Raw genomic sequence first — 19,792 nt, forward strand, 5'->3', positions numbered from 1 at the left:
ATAATTATGGTTTATAAACCGGCAAACATTTTTTACCGCTTTGTTTTAATGAATTTCAAATCATCGCGGATTTTACTGAAAGTAATTTTTAGCGTGTTCCACCTTCACTGAATATTAGTCCGGACACGGTCTCTAATATATCTCAAAGTCTTTATGATAAACGGGTGATGAATCAAGATCAATTTGATGTTAGCTGTGTTAGAGTTCAAATATACGAACTATATAAAAACAGTAACTAGTTTTTTCAGTCGAAACCTATTTTAATACAATTATTTCGGAGAAAATTGTTAGTTTTTAAAGTATACATAAAAAGCTGAAAAATATTCAGCTATTTGAGGGACGTTGAACATCCCTTCGTACACTCTTAGGTAATAGGATTTAAGTGCTGTAAAGATAACCTACCAATGGGTTTAATGCAACTTGCAAACTTTGCTTTTTAAAGAATACAATTTCTAAGAACATAACAAAATCAAGGAAGAATTTTTATATTAATATGTATATTTAGATGATAATAATTGGGTCACTCATGGCAAAATGATAATAAATATAGCGTAAAGGAAACAATAGTTGATGGCAAAACGTAAACGTGGGAACAACTATATTAATAACTCATTGCAGACATAACTATACGTCATGAAGAGGTTCATGCTGGAAACAGGAACATAAATGAAACATTTTTATTCCTGGTGCAGAATTGGTGTATTCCTCTTAAGTCCAAATGCGACTACCATGGAGAAATAAGCCACAACTTGTTTTTAAAGACTTTTGAAAATCAACTTTTAAGAACTTGTAGGAATCATCAGTTATTGTTATCGACAATTCCACCATATCATAATACATTGGTGGGGAACATCCCAACAAGTGCATCAACAAAGGGTGCAATTAAGGAATGGCTTAAATTACATAAAAGTTTTTAAGAAACCATGTAAAGGAGTGAACTATTTAAAATTGTTAAGTGGTAAACATAAATGAAATTTACTTTTTTTAGAATTAAGCCCGAAAAAAGATATACAGTAGATCAGATGGTTGAACAATTTGGTCACATAGTATAACGACTTCATCTCTATCACTGCATATTCAATCCAATCGAATTGATATGGGAGGTTGCAAATATTTATTATAATAGACATGCTGGTCCAAAAGGATATTCCATCAAGAACTGTTTGGATATGTGGAAGGAACCGTTGTCGACCATAACACCTTCGGTTTGAATGTATTCGATAAGACATACAGAGGAAGTAATTGATAAATGATGGAATTGTGAATATGATTTAGAAAGTTTGGAAATTAATAGTTTAGCGAAAGTGAAAATGACTAAAGGAAACTTTCAGGTTATTGACCTGGACAGTGACTAGGAAAGTGAAAATGACTAAAGGAAATTTTCAGGTTATGTGATTGTGATGTGATTGTAATTGTTCAGGATAAAGCATGAGCATTGGGTTAGAATGTATGAGGAATACTAACAGTTTTGTAGATATGGTAAATGCATTAGGCAGAATTCTATAATTAATTTTATTGAGAATGGCGTACGAGTGTAATGTAGACACAGGAACAGGAACTAAACGTTAGAAGAAAAATATGCTCTCTACTGAAAGTAAAATACATTACTTTGATATATAATTGTTGAATTAGGCTACCAGAGGGATACCACTACTTAAAAATATGAATGTGGATGGTGTGGAAAAGAATTCACTGTAAATATAATCAAACAACTCTAACCTACAAACTATTATACCTGTGTTCTTAATTGTAATGTTAAGTCTTTCGGTAATATATGCATTATATGTACCATAACGTTAAAATAAACTAAATAAGTATAATAACGTTTCTGTTTAATTATTTTAATTTTATTCTAATCTAATCTGGTATGTCAAAGCCAAACTGAACTAAAAGAGAGAGTTGATGCAGCAAGACTGCCACGTTTGCACGTCACAAATTTAGATGGCGTATGTACAAAAAAACTTTGAATAGGATATATGACTATATATGCTTTTTCAAAATTATTTCGTGTACACCTGCCATTGGTCTTTCTAATAGAAATCACATAGTATTAGTAAAGCCTTTTAATAAATAAAAATTAGCTGGTTACTTTGCCTAATATGTCATTTCTGGTGAGATAATTTACAAAATATTTTTAGCTTTAACAATATGTATTCCTCAAACTGGTATATTGTGTAAATAGCGTTCTCATGGTTGGCTAAGAAGCAGCCCCCGGTTAATTTTATAGCATTATTACCATTAAGTCATGTTGTAAGGGTAAGACGGGCGGGTGTTGTTTTGATGCTAACGTCACGACTACAAATGCCGGGCGCCCGAACGCCTTCAGACCGCAAAATCCCGAGACATTGTACAAGAAGCCTCACGGCCGTAAATTCGCTAATCCGTAAGAGACACACAACCGACACATTGCCTAAATTAGGCGCGCTACGAAGTCTATACGACGACGAGCCCCCTTATCCACACGCAAATCCCTCACCTTCTTAAATATTCATGGAAATAAAATTAATTGTTGCGTCTTCGGATCCCCCGCGTTAATCTACGACCACCCCCGCGGCGTCCGTCCGCCGCCCGCTCTCTCCCCCTCGGTCTGCTCCCCAGCGTCGGCAGGTCCGTCGTCATCTGCCCCAGTCCCTCTACACCCCCCCGTCACCGCATCTCTCTCGCCTCGTTAACGTGGCGCACCTTTCGAGTGCGGTCCCTTACGAGCGCCATCTATCCGAGAACAATAAATAGGTTATTTGGTCCTTCGTTATTTAAGTGCCGATGTTCGGAAAGGACGGCGCGTTCTGCTGGCATGGACGTGGCCGGCACAGACGTCCACTTTATTAAAGGTGCTGCCAAGACGGTAGCCATGGCGACCGGGAACGGATTGTTCGGGTCCGGACCGAACGCATTACGGGTCGAGATATGTCGGCCGAGACCTCTCCATAAATATTTTATTATGAATTATGTCGGGGCTGTGAAGCTGATTTTGCTTCGAATCGGAGGTTTGGCGTGGAAATTATATGTGTTATTGTTTTTCGCGTCAGGGTGCTATATGTTTACGATTAAGTTTTCGGGATTTCTATTGTAATTTTGAAGGTCTATTAAGAGAAATTTGTACCATGTGTTTTATTTACGATATTCTCCCTTTGAAAAAAATCATCGTCTTTTCAGGCGTTTTAAGAATCGAATGAAAATAAATGGTAATCAGAAAAGGAGGTAGTTTAACTCGGTCTGGCCTTTGAATTCTGTGACACCATATATTTGTGGCTTTTCCTGTCTTATATACAAGGTCCTCTAGGAAGATGACATGTGAGGAAGAGATATTACAGTCCAAACTTTTTCTTATTCCAGGTTGACCAGCTAGAACCAAATGGTCCTTTGCTGACAAAGCCCCTGGGCGACAAAGACCATGGGGTGTGACTGGGATTGTCGTAGTTGGCTTAATTACCAGAGTTTATGGATGGGTAGTGATTTGATCAGGTTGTTTTCGTCTTCTAAGACGCCAAGGGATTCTAGGTGTGTTTTCACGTTCCTCATAAACCATAGTACAAGTTGTCTCTCAGGGACACGTACCTGTACCACACCTGTGCTCCGTATAGTATCTTATATAGTGTCGCTTTCGGAGGGATTAGAAGTTTATTTTTCTGCAGAGGAGTGGAAATAATAGGCTGTACACGCCACCATTGCCTTTGCTAATAGCAGGCTGTTTTTGAGCTGACCCTTGAAACCTGCAGTTAAACTTGAGACCGAGGTATGATACCTTCTGGAGCCAAGCTATAAAAACTTTTTCGAATTGGAGGCGATATGCGCGGAAATCCTTCTTACGATGGAACAGAATAGCCTGAGATTTTCTCGATAAGTTGGACTTGATGTCTGTCGCGGATGGCGTCGGGACTCTAATATGTGAATATTTATAAAGTAGGAAATCAGTCATGTAAAGGTTGAACTGAGGGCTGGGGCTACTGTATCACCGAAGACTGGTTCGTCGATCTTTACTTGAAAGGATCTATCGTCCAAGTATAAGTGAATCAAGGAAACTAGGTCATTCGGTAGCCAGTGATTCATAGTAGGTCATTCGATACTTGATCGAAAGCTTTGAAAACATCTAGAAAGATGTCTTCGGCTTTGCGAACTTTTATAAGTGCCTGATAGATGGTTGCCGCGACGCGGGCAGCTTGGTGGAGACTTGAATGGGCATAGTCTAAACTAAAACCTGACTCTTTCGAACGTATATCTTGATAAACCTTCCCTGTGGAACTCCTGGACGATGTTACAGTTAGGCCCAAACGCTTGAGATGCGATTTCAAATGCGATAATAAAGTCCGTTATACATATACTTATCGAGGTCGTATTAGAAATAAAGTTATTTTTTTAAAGAAGCAACAATCGGTGCGAAGTTGAGAAAATAATCCAAAAACGTAGACTGCAGTGGCTTGGACACGTTTGTCCAATAAAATGTTAACGAATTCCTTACATCTTTGTGGAGAAATTAACTTTTTGTGTGTAATGCGACAATATCATTTCTATAAATATAAGAATTAGGATTATGGATAGTTTGAATTTGAATATGTTAAGCCTACTAACCCCGTACAAACGCTAATTCCATTCAAAATTCTAATTTCAAAAAAAGGTTACTTAACTTGCCTTCATTGATATGGTTATAACGAGTTATGGATATATCTAATAACTTTTTCCATTTTATTTTGATATTATTTATATTATCATTTGTAATAATTTTGTAATATTTATACAATGTGTTTACAGAAATATTTCCAGCTGTATCATATAGATCGAAATCAGTTATTATTATTATTACTGATATATTTGAAAGATTTTTCAATACGCGGTTAGACTTTATTGTACAAAATATCACTTACTATACCTTGTCAACTGTATCGAACTAATGACCTGACCATACAGTCAAAAAACGAATATCTACGAATTTTTAAGTCCTAAAACTCGCTTAGATTGAATATATTGTCTATAAAGACATCAAGCTCCCATCCAAGAGCATCATCGAAAAAGAATCGTATACTTTATATAAGTATACGATGAGGTATATAACAAATAACGTATTATATTACATTTTTTAAAAATAGTTCACAATTCTTTTATATATTATATTATATACAAACGATAACAAATAATAAGGTCTAAATGCTAGGTTGCGAAAGAAGTGATCCAGCAATGAATAAAATCATAACGATCATAGAATTTAGACACTTGATTATTGGAATAATGTGATATGAATCATCGTTTACCGTGAGAGCTATAACAATACACCCATACACACAGCCAAAGAAGTTCATTCTTGCTTTCAATAGCCTCAGAATATCATTAAAGATCTTCCCTGTCTAGCACAATCGCCAGACCTCAACATAACTAATTCATATGGGGGTTTTAGAGCAGAAAGTGGGAAGTACCAGCATCATTGAAGCAATTTTCGATAACAACTTTCCGAAAATGATTCTGAAAATTATTCAGATTTCCTATGAATCAACATTTTGTACTTAATTGTAGTACCTTATATAATTTTTGAATGACCTTAAAAGGTATATTTCGGTGGAGACACTTATAGTGTGTAGAAGAAATAGAAGAGGTTAAGTCCAACCTGAGAGGATAATATCAGTGACTGCTGAAAAGTAGACAAATCCTGGCTGAGGCAAAACAAGAAATAATGGGTCAAATATGTGGCCGGAATATGAAGTAACGATATATTCATAGAAAAATAACGAGAAAACTGACTAAAGGTCTCTGGAGAAAAGTTTTGCTTTGCCCAACATCCAGATGGAGCTATAATCGGCCATTCACGTAATTTCATTGGTCAATTTAAATCTCCATTACATCCACCTGTAAGAAAAACATTTTGCTGTGAAGACACTTGATTGGCTCTTTGATAAAGTGTGGCACGTGACAGCCCAGACGTCATGTTTAATTGGCCGATAAAATTTAAATAAGAAACAATTTAATTTCTGAAATTAATGCATTAAATACAATTCAATGAATGAAAGAAATACAATCTATAAAAATAAATATATTTATAAAATATAAATACTATATTCATATTTATTTAGTGCCTTCAATTTAATAGGATCTATTAGAGTCCTGTCTTTTTGTTTTCTTTATTGAAAGTATACTTTAAGTGTTTCCATGATAAGATGGCTCAAAAGCTTACTGACAGTCACAGTAAAATGAAAACAATTTATGAACATCTGGAATTGAAGGTATAGAGTTGAGTTGCAATTTCTTAACTCCTTGTAATACATCGTCCGTTAGTATGGAATTTAAGTTATCTAAAGGCGAATGAAATTTACAATATAAACTTATGATGAGCACTTTAAGTGATTAAGAAATCACAAACCAACCGAAGGCTGTTCTTCAATCCATGAGCTCTAATAGATCAAAAAAACTTCCAAACTATCTCTGACTTCGGTCACTGATCAAACTTTTACCATTCGTTCAATTACCGGCCACATATAACGTGGCAGATGTGCAAGTGTACTGAATAAAAAAAAATTTCTATGTAAACTGGCTATGTGGCATATGAAATAGCTATAGGGACACAGTTTATAGTCCTCATAGCACCCGTTAGGAGTGCTTATGCGTGAACTAACCTCTAAATTGGAAAGGAGCGGCTAAACTATCACTTTTCTGTGGCTGCCTTCTCACTCTGGGATCATTGAAAATGAAATAATGAATTACTTAGCCAAGAAGAGGGAGGGATCGCTTACTGAAAATTTCCCCTTCTAGTCTAAAGATATGAAGCACCACTCTACTAGAACCTTTAGACTTCTAGACCTACTCAGGTTTAACAGAAAATAACAAGCTATGGGAGGTTAAAAAAGAGTATTTTCAGGGCCTTAATATCACTAACATCAGCAGGCACAACTTAAGCTTATTCTCGCGCCTCAGAATTAGTCACTGCAAAATGGTCAACCAAACACTAATCGAATGCTGAAGATACAACTAGCAAAGGCGGGTGGTCAACCTGAAAGAGACGATGGTCCAGTGCCTTAGGCTGGAGAACCTGGACAAGCTGATTAATTTTCTAACCGTAACAGGACTATTACTAGAAATATAATAGTGTGCATATGTGTAAGATCATGCATGTTCGTTTGAATGTTTTGTATCTTGTATCCTTATCAGTGTCATGGGTTATGCGACCATTATACTGTAGCATACATATATTCATGCAACTGTATGCTTTTACGTATTTCCATTGTCATCTGGTAACATACTTGTAATAGCATTGTACACTTTAACTGATAACTGATACTGTAAATGTGTCGTATATTGTATATCTGTGAATAGATCCTAACTAGTCCCTTAGGCTGATGGGTCTATAATGTACAAATAAATAAATAAATCATCTATAATGATGGGTCAAGCAAGGAAAATGAGCCTCTAATTTTTCTATTGTTGCATTTATATGTGTTTCGCATTACATCACATTATATCAATTGTACATACGGCTTTTTCAAATCCAAATCCTCAGCCAAAATATGGCTCAACTAATACTAGGCTAATGCTCTAGGGCTGTGTTTAACATTTCTACGTAATAAAGCTCTGTCAGTTGATCGATAATAATTATCAGAAAAATAATAGTCCGATAATGACTTGAAATTATTTACGTTAACGTTTGATACGTATGTTTGTATCTAGATAGTGAGTAGAAAGTGTAAATCGGAGGTTTCTGACTGATACTGTACTGCTTAAATACCGCCAGCATTCCTTTTTCCTCCCAATTATTTCATGTCTTTTCCATCCCCTTGTCTATCCTAGATACCTTCTTCTGTTGGTTGCTCTAATACTGATTTGTCTACCCTATATCGTGGATTGAGAAACAAGTAATAATAATATCCAAATGAACCAAACAAGATCAAGAGTTCCATCTATTGATGACGTTGCGAATGACACTCAAGCTCAAGTGGACAATGTCTGTAAATGAAAGTATAGAGTTCATGATATTATTAGAAATCTAGGATGGCATTACACCCTGATCTGAAACGTAAGGTACAGAACAACGAGTAGCCGATCAATAAACTCCGAGCTTAACCCCTTTGATATATCTAAACAACTGGGATTAGCTAATGTTCACCTTATAAGATGTTAGAGAGTCTTCTGGCTATAAAAAATGGTCGAACTTGTTCAATAACTTATATTTACGTTACTTTTTAAATGCTCAATTTATACTTCCTAGTTTTATCGTAATGATTAGCTTTATAATATAAGAACTTGATAGAATAAACTATCAAAAGCAAGGTATATCACGCAAACAACAACGAACAAAATTGTTATTAGCATGCAACCACTCTACGCCACATAACGACTCGATATTTTAATTCTAACCCAGACCGATCTTCTCGTCGCGAAACCGTTCGCGTCGTGCGTTCCGTACCCGTCCCGCGAGCGTAGTTGACAGTCCGGCGCTTCCGTCGAGTTCCGAGTCCATTTAACGCCGAACATTTTATTGTGGCCGGCTTTATTGGATTTTATTTACGACTGGTGGCTTATCAAAACCCCCCTGCCGCCGTAGTCTTCGTCGTCATCGTTTTTGCCGTTTCTCTCTCATCATCGTGCACGGTCGATTTGCCGGTCCGATCTCTCGGCTAAACCCGAAGAAAGTCGCGGGAAAAGCGGCACGACGGTGTCGGGGCGGTGGGGAGGACGTCGAGGGGGAAAGAGGTCGCGGGGCGCCTTTTTAAAATGAAAAATTGACCGAAGAATGCTACCGCCGCTGCGGCTGAGGCACATCCCGGGATTGGGGCTTAGACGGTGGTGGGCGGGGAAACGGCGAGGATGATACGACGGCAGCAGCCCTTTCGGAGACGGAACAGATGTAAATAGCGCGACGGGGTGCATAATTTTCCGACCTTAGTTTAAAGGATTTTCCACGTTTTTGTCACGCTCTCTTAACACATTACCGCGTAATAAGTCTTAAGCCTTCGCTCCTACCGCTGTTGTGTATGTGCGTCGACGTTTCAGCCGAAAAACAGTAATACAGCCATATTAGGGGTTTTACCTCGGAATGAGAGATAATAATCTGTAAGTTCGTATAAACCTTTATTTTAACATTGTAAATGTTATCGCAATAGTCACATAAAATATCGCTGCATAAAACCAGGTCAACTGTTGGTTTATCGCAAAGCTATAGGAAACAACTGGTAAACCTCTATATCTATATAATATAGGAAGCATTACGTATTACATCTGAGCCGCCGTTGGCTTTTCCCATCATCAAAATACATTATCCATTAGCGGATTACAATAATAGATCTCTGCAATAGATCGTAGGTCTCAAAATAAACTTTAGCCTATCTTCTATTTCTATTATATTTACTACTGAAATATTCGCAATAAAGGATATCCTTAACCTCATAATATTCCTTAATAGCCATGCTAAAACATGGCTTATGCTCTGACTTACAAATCTCGCCTCACTCTATTGATGCCAGCTGATACAATGGAATATTCCCTCTGGAAAGTAACAAAAAATATTAGAAAACCTGACCAACTTAATCCACCCGTCCAATCTTGACAACAATACCTCGGCTAGGAATGATAACGATTAAGCGGAAGTCTTCTCTAAATTTAAAAAAAACTCTTAAAAACAGTATTTAATCCGTACCTGTCTGAAATATCCACAACAGAAGAAAATAACATTGCTGACTTTCTTAACACTCCGTTTCAAATGGATCTGCCATATCAGAAAGGAACTACTGTCAAGGAAGTAAAACAAACAATACTTAAAGAAATCAATGCTAAAAAAGCTCCTGGTTTTGACTGACCTAATTGTTGGAAGAATCTTAAAAGAGCTCACATAAAAGTGCATCAATCCATCAATTTCCTAGCACTTGGAAAGTGGCTCAGATCATTATGATTCTTAAACGTGGGAAAACATCAGAAGACGTCTTCTCTTATCGTCCCATAAGCTTTTTACCTCTGATCTCTAAACTTTTTGAAGAACTATACGTTAAGAGACCCAAAATAATCCCAGAGGAGGGAAATATTATTCCATACCAACAATTTGGCTTCCGTAATAAACACGGAACAACAGAACAAACACATAGACTAGTCAACCAAATTAACAAAAACTTAAACGATAAAAAAATATTGCTCCGCTGTATTTTTCGATATATCTCAGGCTTTCGACAAGGTGTGACACACGGGACTGGAATAAAAGCCCAATATATTCGGATGTTCCGCAAGGCAGTGTTCTTGACCCATTGTGATATTTACTGTATACATCTGACCTACCGAACTCAGGAAACACTACTGTTGCAACATATGCTGACGATACAGTAAAATTGAATAATCATGGACTTTCGCAAGCAGACAAAGTTATATATCTGGAAATGCATTTTGATCCATGTTTGACATGGAAAAAACATGTAGTGACAAAACGAATAAAGCTTGCGCTTAAACTAAATGAGATATATTGGCTGATAGCTCCTAAATCTAAATTGTCATTAGATAATAAGGTTTTGCTGTATGAGTCAATACTTAAGCACATTTGGGCCTATGGTATTGAACTGTGGGGTATTACTAGCAAATCTAACATAGATATCCTCCAGAGGCTCCAGAATAAAGTGTCTCCAACAAACTGGTTCAGCGCGATATCCCCTTAGAACCCATAACGAGTGTGATTCTCGAAGTGCTAGTGCGAAGTACTCTGAAAAACTGTTATTGCATCCCAAAGCATTCGCCAAACAATTAGATGTGTGCGATGACAGTGTAGTGCATAGGCTCAAACGCAAACTACCATACGAACTGATTAATGGACACATAGAGTGAGATTTAGTAATCTCTAAAATAAGTTGGGATAGACTTTAACATAAGTTAGAATAGTATCGGGAATAAGATTTGGATTATAAGTTGTACAGCAGATCATTTACTGAAGCGATCTTCTACATGTCGTTATATTATATAATGGAGATCATATAATAATACTTATTGCCCACGGACAGGTTGTTGAAGATCTAAGAGATTGATAAAAAAATCTATCGATCATATTCGTCTAGATTCCCAGTCACAAGGGCACATGACTAACATATTGCTACCATACATATTTATATTTAATATAAGATGATAACACACGCATATATAAAGCCAAAGAGTTTAAGGAGCATTAGAATACTATAATATCTTGGCTGACGAGCCCAATCACCAGACCGTAATATGATTATCTTATAGGGTGTTTTAGAGCAGACTAAACTAGTTTTTACCATAGTAGACTCATCACCCTGAGTAGATTTCCATCTCCTACGTGATTGGAGCAACTAGTGGATATTTGGATTCGAAAACGGGACAACATTCCGTGGGAAGCTATTCAGACACTCTATTTCTGTATATATTCTGACAAGAATTGTAGCTACTTTAAAAGCAAATGGTGACTCTGCGTCTTATTAGTAAATAATTATCTAGTCTATTCAAAGGTTTTACAGTAATGCGTCATGGATATTTGTGACGTCGAAACATTGGAATATTGCCGCAACAACTCTGAGTTTTAGTTCAGTTTGGCTTTGACATACAACAAAATTCTAATCTAAATAATATTGTTGAACAAAAATGTTATCAAATATAATTTATTTTAACATTATAGTATATCTGAAAACTGCAGTTAATTATACAGCCACAACAATTTATAGGTAAGACTTAAAATCTCTTATCACTATTGCATTAAATAATTTTGCATACGTCTGACAAACGGAGGGCGGGCGGTTGTCAGAATTGTTCAAAATATTAGTCATTATTACTACAGATTGAAAACCTACAAATGTTATTTTAGTGGTTTAATTATTTTGGTAAATTTTAAATTGCTTCCTAATATATCATATCACTTTGTTTGAAAATATCGAAAACAACAGATATTCAGGGTCACAAATTGATTGCAGCTTAATAGGTTATTTTGAAAAGGAACGAGATAATGGTGGCCTCCGTTTGCCTATAATTTTGCATTAGAGAGATAATTATTGATGATATTTAATAAATCCCTACAATTTTATTGAAAATGTTTTTTAGCAAGTTGCTGCCGCGCTAAATAACATATTATTGTGGGTACATTCACAGTACATCGCTTACAAAATAAAAAATAAAACGTATTATTCATCCAAGAAAACCTGTCTACATACAAAGTGGGTAACGAATCTGGACCATTTTGTTATTGGCTCTATTCGAAACTAAATATACGAAATGTATAAGGAGAGTAAGTACACAAATTATTTTATCGATATAAACATAATTTAATAAAATTATTTTAGGGAAAATTGTTTGTCTGGAAAGTACACATAAAATAGTTAGGGATATATGCAGCTTTTTGAGGGATGTAAGACATCTTTTCGTACACTCTTACATAGTATAGGGTTTAAATGGTGTTGAGATAACCCTCGGAGAGGTTTAATGGAACTTGGATGAACTCGATAAGACATACAGAGGAAGTAATTGATAAACGGTGGACTCGTGAACATGTTTTAGACTAATTAGAAATTAACAGTTTAGTGATTGAGTTGGACAGTGAGTCGGAAAGTGAAAGTGACTGAAGGAAACTTTCAGGATATGTAATAATGCTATGCAATGCTGGAAATTTCTGAGACAGAGTGATGAGATTGGAAACAACTAAAGGTATGCACATAATTAATTGAATTTAACTATAGAAAATGATATTATAGGGCGTGAAAGATTTGTGTGCACAAATATAATAGTAATTGTCAAAATTAAGCATCAGCATTATGTTAGAACGTATGGGGAGAGAATGAATAATAACTGTTAGATATGGTAAATGCATTACACAGTATTTAGTGACTTTTATGAAGAATGGTGTGCACAGATAGAAGCAGAAGAAATATAATATACAGTGATACCAAGATGACTTGACAATATACCATCGAAGGAAACAAGAACTAAACGTAAAAAGGTAAATATGTTCTAGAATGAAAGTAAAATACTTTTCTCAGATATACAAATTTTAATTAGGTAGATTAGGATATAACTACATCACTACATAAAAAAAAACGAGCCTAGAAACTTTACCTCATGGGTGGTGTGGAAAAGAGTTCAATGTAAACAAAACAAATCAAACCAATAAACTATTATACCTGTGTTCTTAATTGTAGTTTTGAGTCCTTCGATAATATATGTATTAGATGTACTATAATGTTAAAATAATTTATATTTGATGACATTTTTGTTCAATTATTTTAACTAGAATAGAATTTTCTTGAATGTCAAAGCCAAACTGAGCTAAAAGTATGAGTTGATGCGGTAACATTGCAATGTTTCGACGTCACAAATATCCATGATGCATTACTAAAAAAAACTATGAATAGACTATAGTCAGTATACGTCAGGTGTTGTATATATTTTTGTGCATTTTCTGTAGTATTCTCTATTATTAAGTTTGATTATAAATTAGATTAATATAAAAGCAGCTTCAGACGATAGTAGCACCGCCTCGTGCTTGTATTGCTCTATTCGCGTCATTCGTGATGGAACGTCGACTCGCAGAGCTAATTCCACTTCCCGGTTAGTACGTACATGGTGGGAAGCGCGGAGAGGACATCAATCTGGACGTTTTAATTTGTCCACAAGCCTCATCTCGTGCTCTCGTAAATTCTCGAACGCCACCCGCCATACATCAACATTAACAACTAAAACTGAACTCGGCGCCCCATTACTTGTACCCCCTTTAGTGAAAAATCCACCTCGCGTCCTCCAACGAGCGCAGCCACTACGGTGAGCCCTAGCGGAGGGTTTGGGAGGGGAGAGTGTTCGTCGTCGCTTGCTTGCCCCATCTCCTCGTGGAAAATATAAACTCAACTGCGAAATTACCAGAGAATATACACTGCTTTATACGGCGTTTCGAATTTAGTGGTGGCGCTTTTATTGCGGACGCGCTGTTGCCGTCCCCAGCGGTGATGGATGTGGCAACCGGGGCCCGGTGGCGGTTTTCCTGTCGCCCGCTCGCCGTCTAACCTACTTTTATTGCGGCTTTTGAAAAATATAGCATTAATAGGCTTATTTTGTGGGGGCTTTTTTAAGATCACCTCCCTTCGTCTTTTAATAATTTACGGGGAAACACAGCCTATACTATCGCGATAAAAAATAGGAAGACTTGTAAAATGATGCGGAAATGGGTTGTTTCCTAAATTTATTTCGTCCCCCTTGGAAGTAATATCTAAGGTTGTTAAAAAATAATTTCTGTTTTATCTAGTAAGTGGTTTTTTTTATTCTGGTAATTTTTATTCAACGAAACTATAATATGGCGCGTTCTGTTTGTTTTTTCTTTTTTGCTTTAACGAATGTTTTCATTTTGCGATTATTCCAAACGAATTATATAGAGTCCACAGATATAAATCTTTTGTATCAATCCGATATAAAAAAATGTCCTGGGATTGATGATATTTCACCTGGATTATTGGAAGTGCAATGCTTGTTCGAGACTGAAGCATGTTCCGGAATGTCTTAAGGTTGTACGATTAATTATGCTTAAAAAACTGACAAATGTTCAGGACAAGTTTGATCTTACAGGCTTATTTCATTGTTACCACTGAAAAACTCCTGTTAAAATGCATTGAACCACTTATGGGAATACCAGATGTCCAGTTTGGATTTCAAAATAACTACTCGACAATCGCCCAAGTATACAGAGTAACAGTTATTGTTGAAAAGGCACTCGAATAAAAGACATTCTACCCTGCAATGTTACTGGGCATCTTACAAACTTTTGATCGTGTATGGCATTTGTGACTAATTTACAAAAAGAGCAAATTACTATCGCGGAATTAGTGAGTGCGGAAATCATATATTTTCGAAAGAAAGTTTAGAGTCTCGCGTGCAGTGAGGTTCTCAACACTTAAACCTATTATGTGTGGAGTTCTTCAAAATAATGTCTTGGGACCATTCCTGTATCTCCTGAATACCGATGATATCCCAACAACAAAAGAAACAGTAGTTAAAATATTTCCTCAACACAGTTGTAATGACAAAATATGTATCTCTGTCTAAGGCTGTAGAAAAAGCACAAGATCTACCAATGGACTAGAAACTAGAAAATACTGCTTAATAGCTCCTTATCTGTCGATGTTGATATTGCGTACACCTTTTACGTGTGGAGTTCTTCAAAATAATGTCTTGGGACCATTCCTGTATCTCCTGAATACCGATGATATCCCAACAACAAAAGAAACAGTACTTTAAATATTTCCTCAACACAGTTGTAATGACAAAATATGTATCTCTGTCTAAGGCTGTAGAAAAAGCACAAGATCTACCAATGGACTAGAAACTAGAAAATACTGCTTAATAGCTCCATATCTGTCGATGTTGATATTGCGTACACCTTTTACGTGTGGAGTTCTTCAAAATAATGTCTTGGGACCATTCCTGTATCTCCTGAACACTGATGATATCCCAACAACAAAAGAAACAGTACTTAAAATATTTCCTCAACACAGTTGTAATGACAAAATATGTATTTCTGTCTAAAGCTGTAGAAAAAGCACACGATCTACCAATGGACTAGAAACTAGAAAATACTGCTTAATAGCTCGTTGAGGCGAAATGACAAAAGTCTATACCAATATCACTTGATGCATGCCTGATTCCTCAAGCAGAATTGGCTAAGTACCTCGGAATACATCTCAATGGTATGCTAAATTGGAACACACATGTTAGACAAAAAGCAGAGCAGATGAGACTCATTGTCAAGCAACTCTACAGGTTAGTCCGAAGATACTTTCAACTTGATCTAAGATCAAAGAGATTTTCAAGGGCTCATCTGGCGCCCCCAACAGCATACATATAGTCTATTGAAAGTTATTTTGTACATACGTCATCTAAATTTGTGACGTCTAAACCTGGCAGTGTTGCCGCATCAACTCTCAATTTTAGTTCAGTTTGGCTTTGACATACAACAAAATTCTAATCTAAACAAAAATAATTGATCAAAAATGTTATCAAATATAATTTATTTTAAAATTATGGCACATCTAAAAACGACAGTTAATTATACAGACACAATAGTTTATAGGTTAGAGTTATAACCTCTTATTATTATTTCTTTCAAGAATGTTGCGTACGTCTGACAACCGTACAACTTTGACAGTCTCATTTGTCTACGTGTTGGTACTAATAAGACTGCATTGTGTCTCTTTTTAACTAGTATAAAATGATAAGGAAAGTATTGTCTGATTCTAAAACGAATTTACGAATTGCGGCAGGCAATACGTTAAACATTTTGATGACGTAAGTACAAAAAAACGTTCAATAGACTGTATAGAAGAGTATGCAGCGTAGATTTTGCGTTGCAGGTAAGTGTCCTTAGCACCACAGTAAATAAATAGCGGGCGCCAAACGCATGAAAGGTTTTAAGGGGCTACATATCACTAAGTTTTCTGTCGATACTTTCCTTTTTAGAAAACTAATAGCTTTCGGTTTCAGTTTTTCGATTTAGTGCTAATATTAATATTCAATGAAGCTGCAACTCATTAAAATATTTAGAATAGAATCGAACAACTTATGATTTAACAATATCAATACTTACGTCTCTAATGACTTCTACTGGCAAGAAGAAGCCTTTATATCGTTCTTGTTCGAAGTGGTTAGAGATGCAATTAATCACAAATTTAAGACGCGATTTAAACTTTATCAAAACGAGCAAAACAACGTTTGCCACTTGTAACCCCTACATTTTATCACCAATATGTTATAAGCTGATTCGGTTACAGGTTTGAATGTACCAGAAAGCATTGTGTGTCTTTTTAACTAGAATAGACTAACTTGAATAGAATAACTTCAATATGCAATACATTCGTCATCGTCATGATGTGAGTTCACTGTTATTTTGGATATATGTTAAATTAAGACCCGAAGGAAAGAATTCTTAATGATAGTTTTTGTAATGATTCCATCAATTCAACCAGTTGGTTGACATCAAAAATCCTGAAGCCCCTACTGTTGTTTTTTTACAATTACCTTTCTTTCGTTTAGTTGTACTTTCCCATAGAGCGCACTGTAAGATTTGTAATACATTTCGAATCAAGGACTTTTATTTTTTTATGAAAGAATAAAGTTTATTAAAAAAAGCTAGTACATAATATCATTTCTGTTGTTGTTTTGAGTTAATTACGTCGAAATAAACGGCAGCATCATCACCTGACATTTTACCCCGCCCGTTACGGACGAAGGATGCTCTACTCGTCCCGACGACATTCGAACGCAAACAAGCCCCCGGCCATAATTTATGCCAAAGAGGGGTGTTGTCGAGAGGTCGAAGGCCATTTCGATGGTATTTCCCCGTTTCGGTCCGCGGCAGCCCCTGCCCGCAGATACCGTCGAGAGAAACATCTTGCTATTAAGTTAATTTCGGGGCCGCTATTTGTGGGCCGGCCTAACATTTTTCATTAACCTAAAAGGGGTTTAATTATTATTGTTATTTTTAAGGGACGCAAGGCCGCCGCCGCCCCGTAACTTTCAATTAAACGGGGAATATTTCGGGACGAAATTAAGACGCGAACCGAATTAGGCGCGGGGGGTGTTATTCGGTCGGGACATAAAATTCGGGAGACGTACTTCGAATGGTGCGGAGCCGCGAAAGTAACGGTATTTCCCGCCGTTAAACACGCGGATAAATCGCCACAAATGGGTATTAATATCATGCCGCCCTCTTAATTAGTAAATTTTTTAATGGTTATGTTAAGCCGGTCTTAATAATAGCAATTAATTAATTAGCCTACGTAAGGTTTTTTTTATAGAGAGTATCTGAAGTACCTTTCGGCGTATAACATCACCTAGTATATTAGTTTAGAGGAACTTTTTTGAATTAAAACTATTGTTTATTATTAATAATTAGGAAAATTAAATTAAATTATATTCGAATGAAATTTAAAGACAATTTTACAGAGATGCGTCACGTTACTCAGTTTTAGATGTGAGTATGGGGACTGACGGCCCCGGAGATCGGAGGGGTCTGTGGTGGTGGCGGTGGGTATTTCTTATATATATTTCAAAATCTTTTTATCAGAGAGGGTTTATCTAAACTGGGCCTACTATTAACGTGGGCGCCAGAACCACGGTCCCCAGCATTAAGCCTACAAGATGTCTGGTGACTAACAGGTCAATTGAAAAGTATCCTGCCCATCATAGTAAAGGACATTTTTGTGCCAAAATTAGTTTTTTCTTTATTCAACATAATTCCCTTCAAGGGTGATATACTGATTTTAGCGACCCTCTCACTTTTCGATACTATTTTTGTCGATACACGATTTGTCCTTTGCTTCAAAATAGGCCTCAGTTTCGGCGATCACATTTTCATTCGACGAAAATTTCTTCCCAACGAGCTTCCTTTTGAGATTTGAGAACAGGAAATAGTCGCTGGGGGTCAGATCTGAAGAATACGGTGGATGAGGAATTGTCTTGGACCGTTGCAACACTTTCTTTTTCTACAAATGCGGCCGTTTTTCGGCTATTTTGTTCTTCAAACGGTCCAATAACGCTATGTAATAGTCGTTGTTGATGGTCCTTGCTTTTTCTCGGTAGTCAATGAAAATTATTCTATGCGCATCTCAAAATGCAGACGCCATAACTTTGCCAGCCGACTGTTGCGTTTTCCAACGCTTTGGAGCGGGTTCATCGTGTGCAGTCCACTCGGATCATAATGCGTTCCATATTGAATTTTGGAATTCGATGCTAATTTTTTTGTAATAAATATTCTATTTTTCTCTTTTTAGTATTAGATATTTACTCAATAAATTACGTAGTTATTTTATTAAGTATTGCAATGAGTACACCAAGTAAAGGTGCACGCAAAAGGCAAAATAGGAATAAAGAAACAATGATTGAAAATAAGGAACGCTTGAGGAACCGGGGTCCACCGCTACCTAGCCTAGGTGATTTGACAAGTATTTTTACGAAACTAGCGTAACAAGAATTTGTTGTCTCCATCGAACGCGTGAGAGCTGAACGCTCTAACCATTACACCACTTGCATGCAATATTTTTACGGCTTCTCATATGATATGGTTAGTGCTTAAAAAGCAAAATGGCTTTTGCACTGAACGACTTCCATTTTCCTTCACATCAGCTCAGCGATAACATTATATAAAAATATCTGATTATTATAGATAATGACATAAACATAATACGTGCCTTTGAAATTTGAAGATTTCCCTCGATTTGCCCGGATTTCTCCTTCAAATCCTGATTTGGTTCCAATGGAACTACCTCGGAAGTGTACTCTTTCGAATAGAAAAGAATTTTGTAAATCGGCCTACAATTGACGGAGCAATCGGTGAATATACATTAAAAACTATACATAAATTCGAACATAGAACCTCCTTCCTTTTTTGAAGTCGGTTAAAAAGTAACGAAATTTTTAATAAACCTAAAGTTCTAAATGCGTTTTATGAAACAACAGAAGTAACGAATTTCGAAAATGCGATTTTCAGATTTCTTCAACGTCAGCTTAGGTTTTTCAACAGTTGTTTACATTGATGCTGATCAATATATATATATATATATATATATATATATATATATATATATATATATATATATATATATATATTTTTAACATCTTTATTAGATACGCTTAGTACAATCTTAATGATAAATTAATTTATTACTACATTTCATTTGTACTTGGATTAATTCACAAGCAAGACGAGTGCGAGAAAATACATCAATATGTATTCCTCAATTATAAAATTATAATAACTTATAGCTATAGTTTACACTAAAGTTATACACTTTATAAAAGTTCGTATAGTTTCGCATATCCATTTGTTTTCCAGATCATCGTGCAGTTCTTCGTT

General features: G+C 36.1%; 1 protein-coding gene across 3 annotated transcripts in view; it reads left to right on the forward strand.

Annotated features, from left to right (window-relative positions):
* The window catches only part of LOC143203530 (uncharacterized), a 667,483-nt gene that overhangs the window by 238,961 nt on the left and 408,730 nt on the right, over positions 1–19,792 (forward strand). Inside the window, exon 1 of one of the 3 annotated variants that reach the window (XM_076415721.1) lies at positions 12,444–12,606. The exons of the other annotated variants lie outside the window; for them this stretch is intronic. Within the exon in view, the coding sequence (XP_076271836.1) occupies positions 12,585–12,606 (22 nt within the window). The 5' untranslated portion in view covers positions 12,444–12,584. Of the gene's footprint in view, positions 1–12,443; positions 12,607–19,792 lie in introns of those variants that run through there. 3 annotated transcript variants of the gene reach the window in all.

This window comes from Rhynchophorus ferrugineus, unplaced genomic scaffold (assembly GCF_030347505.1).
Source record: "Rhynchophorus ferrugineus isolate W39M unplaced genomic scaffold, kcgeb_rfMv2 rfM10, whole genome shotgun sequence".
Lineage (NCBI taxonomy): Eukaryota > Metazoa > Arthropoda > Insecta > Coleoptera > Curculionidae > Rhynchophorus > Rhynchophorus ferrugineus.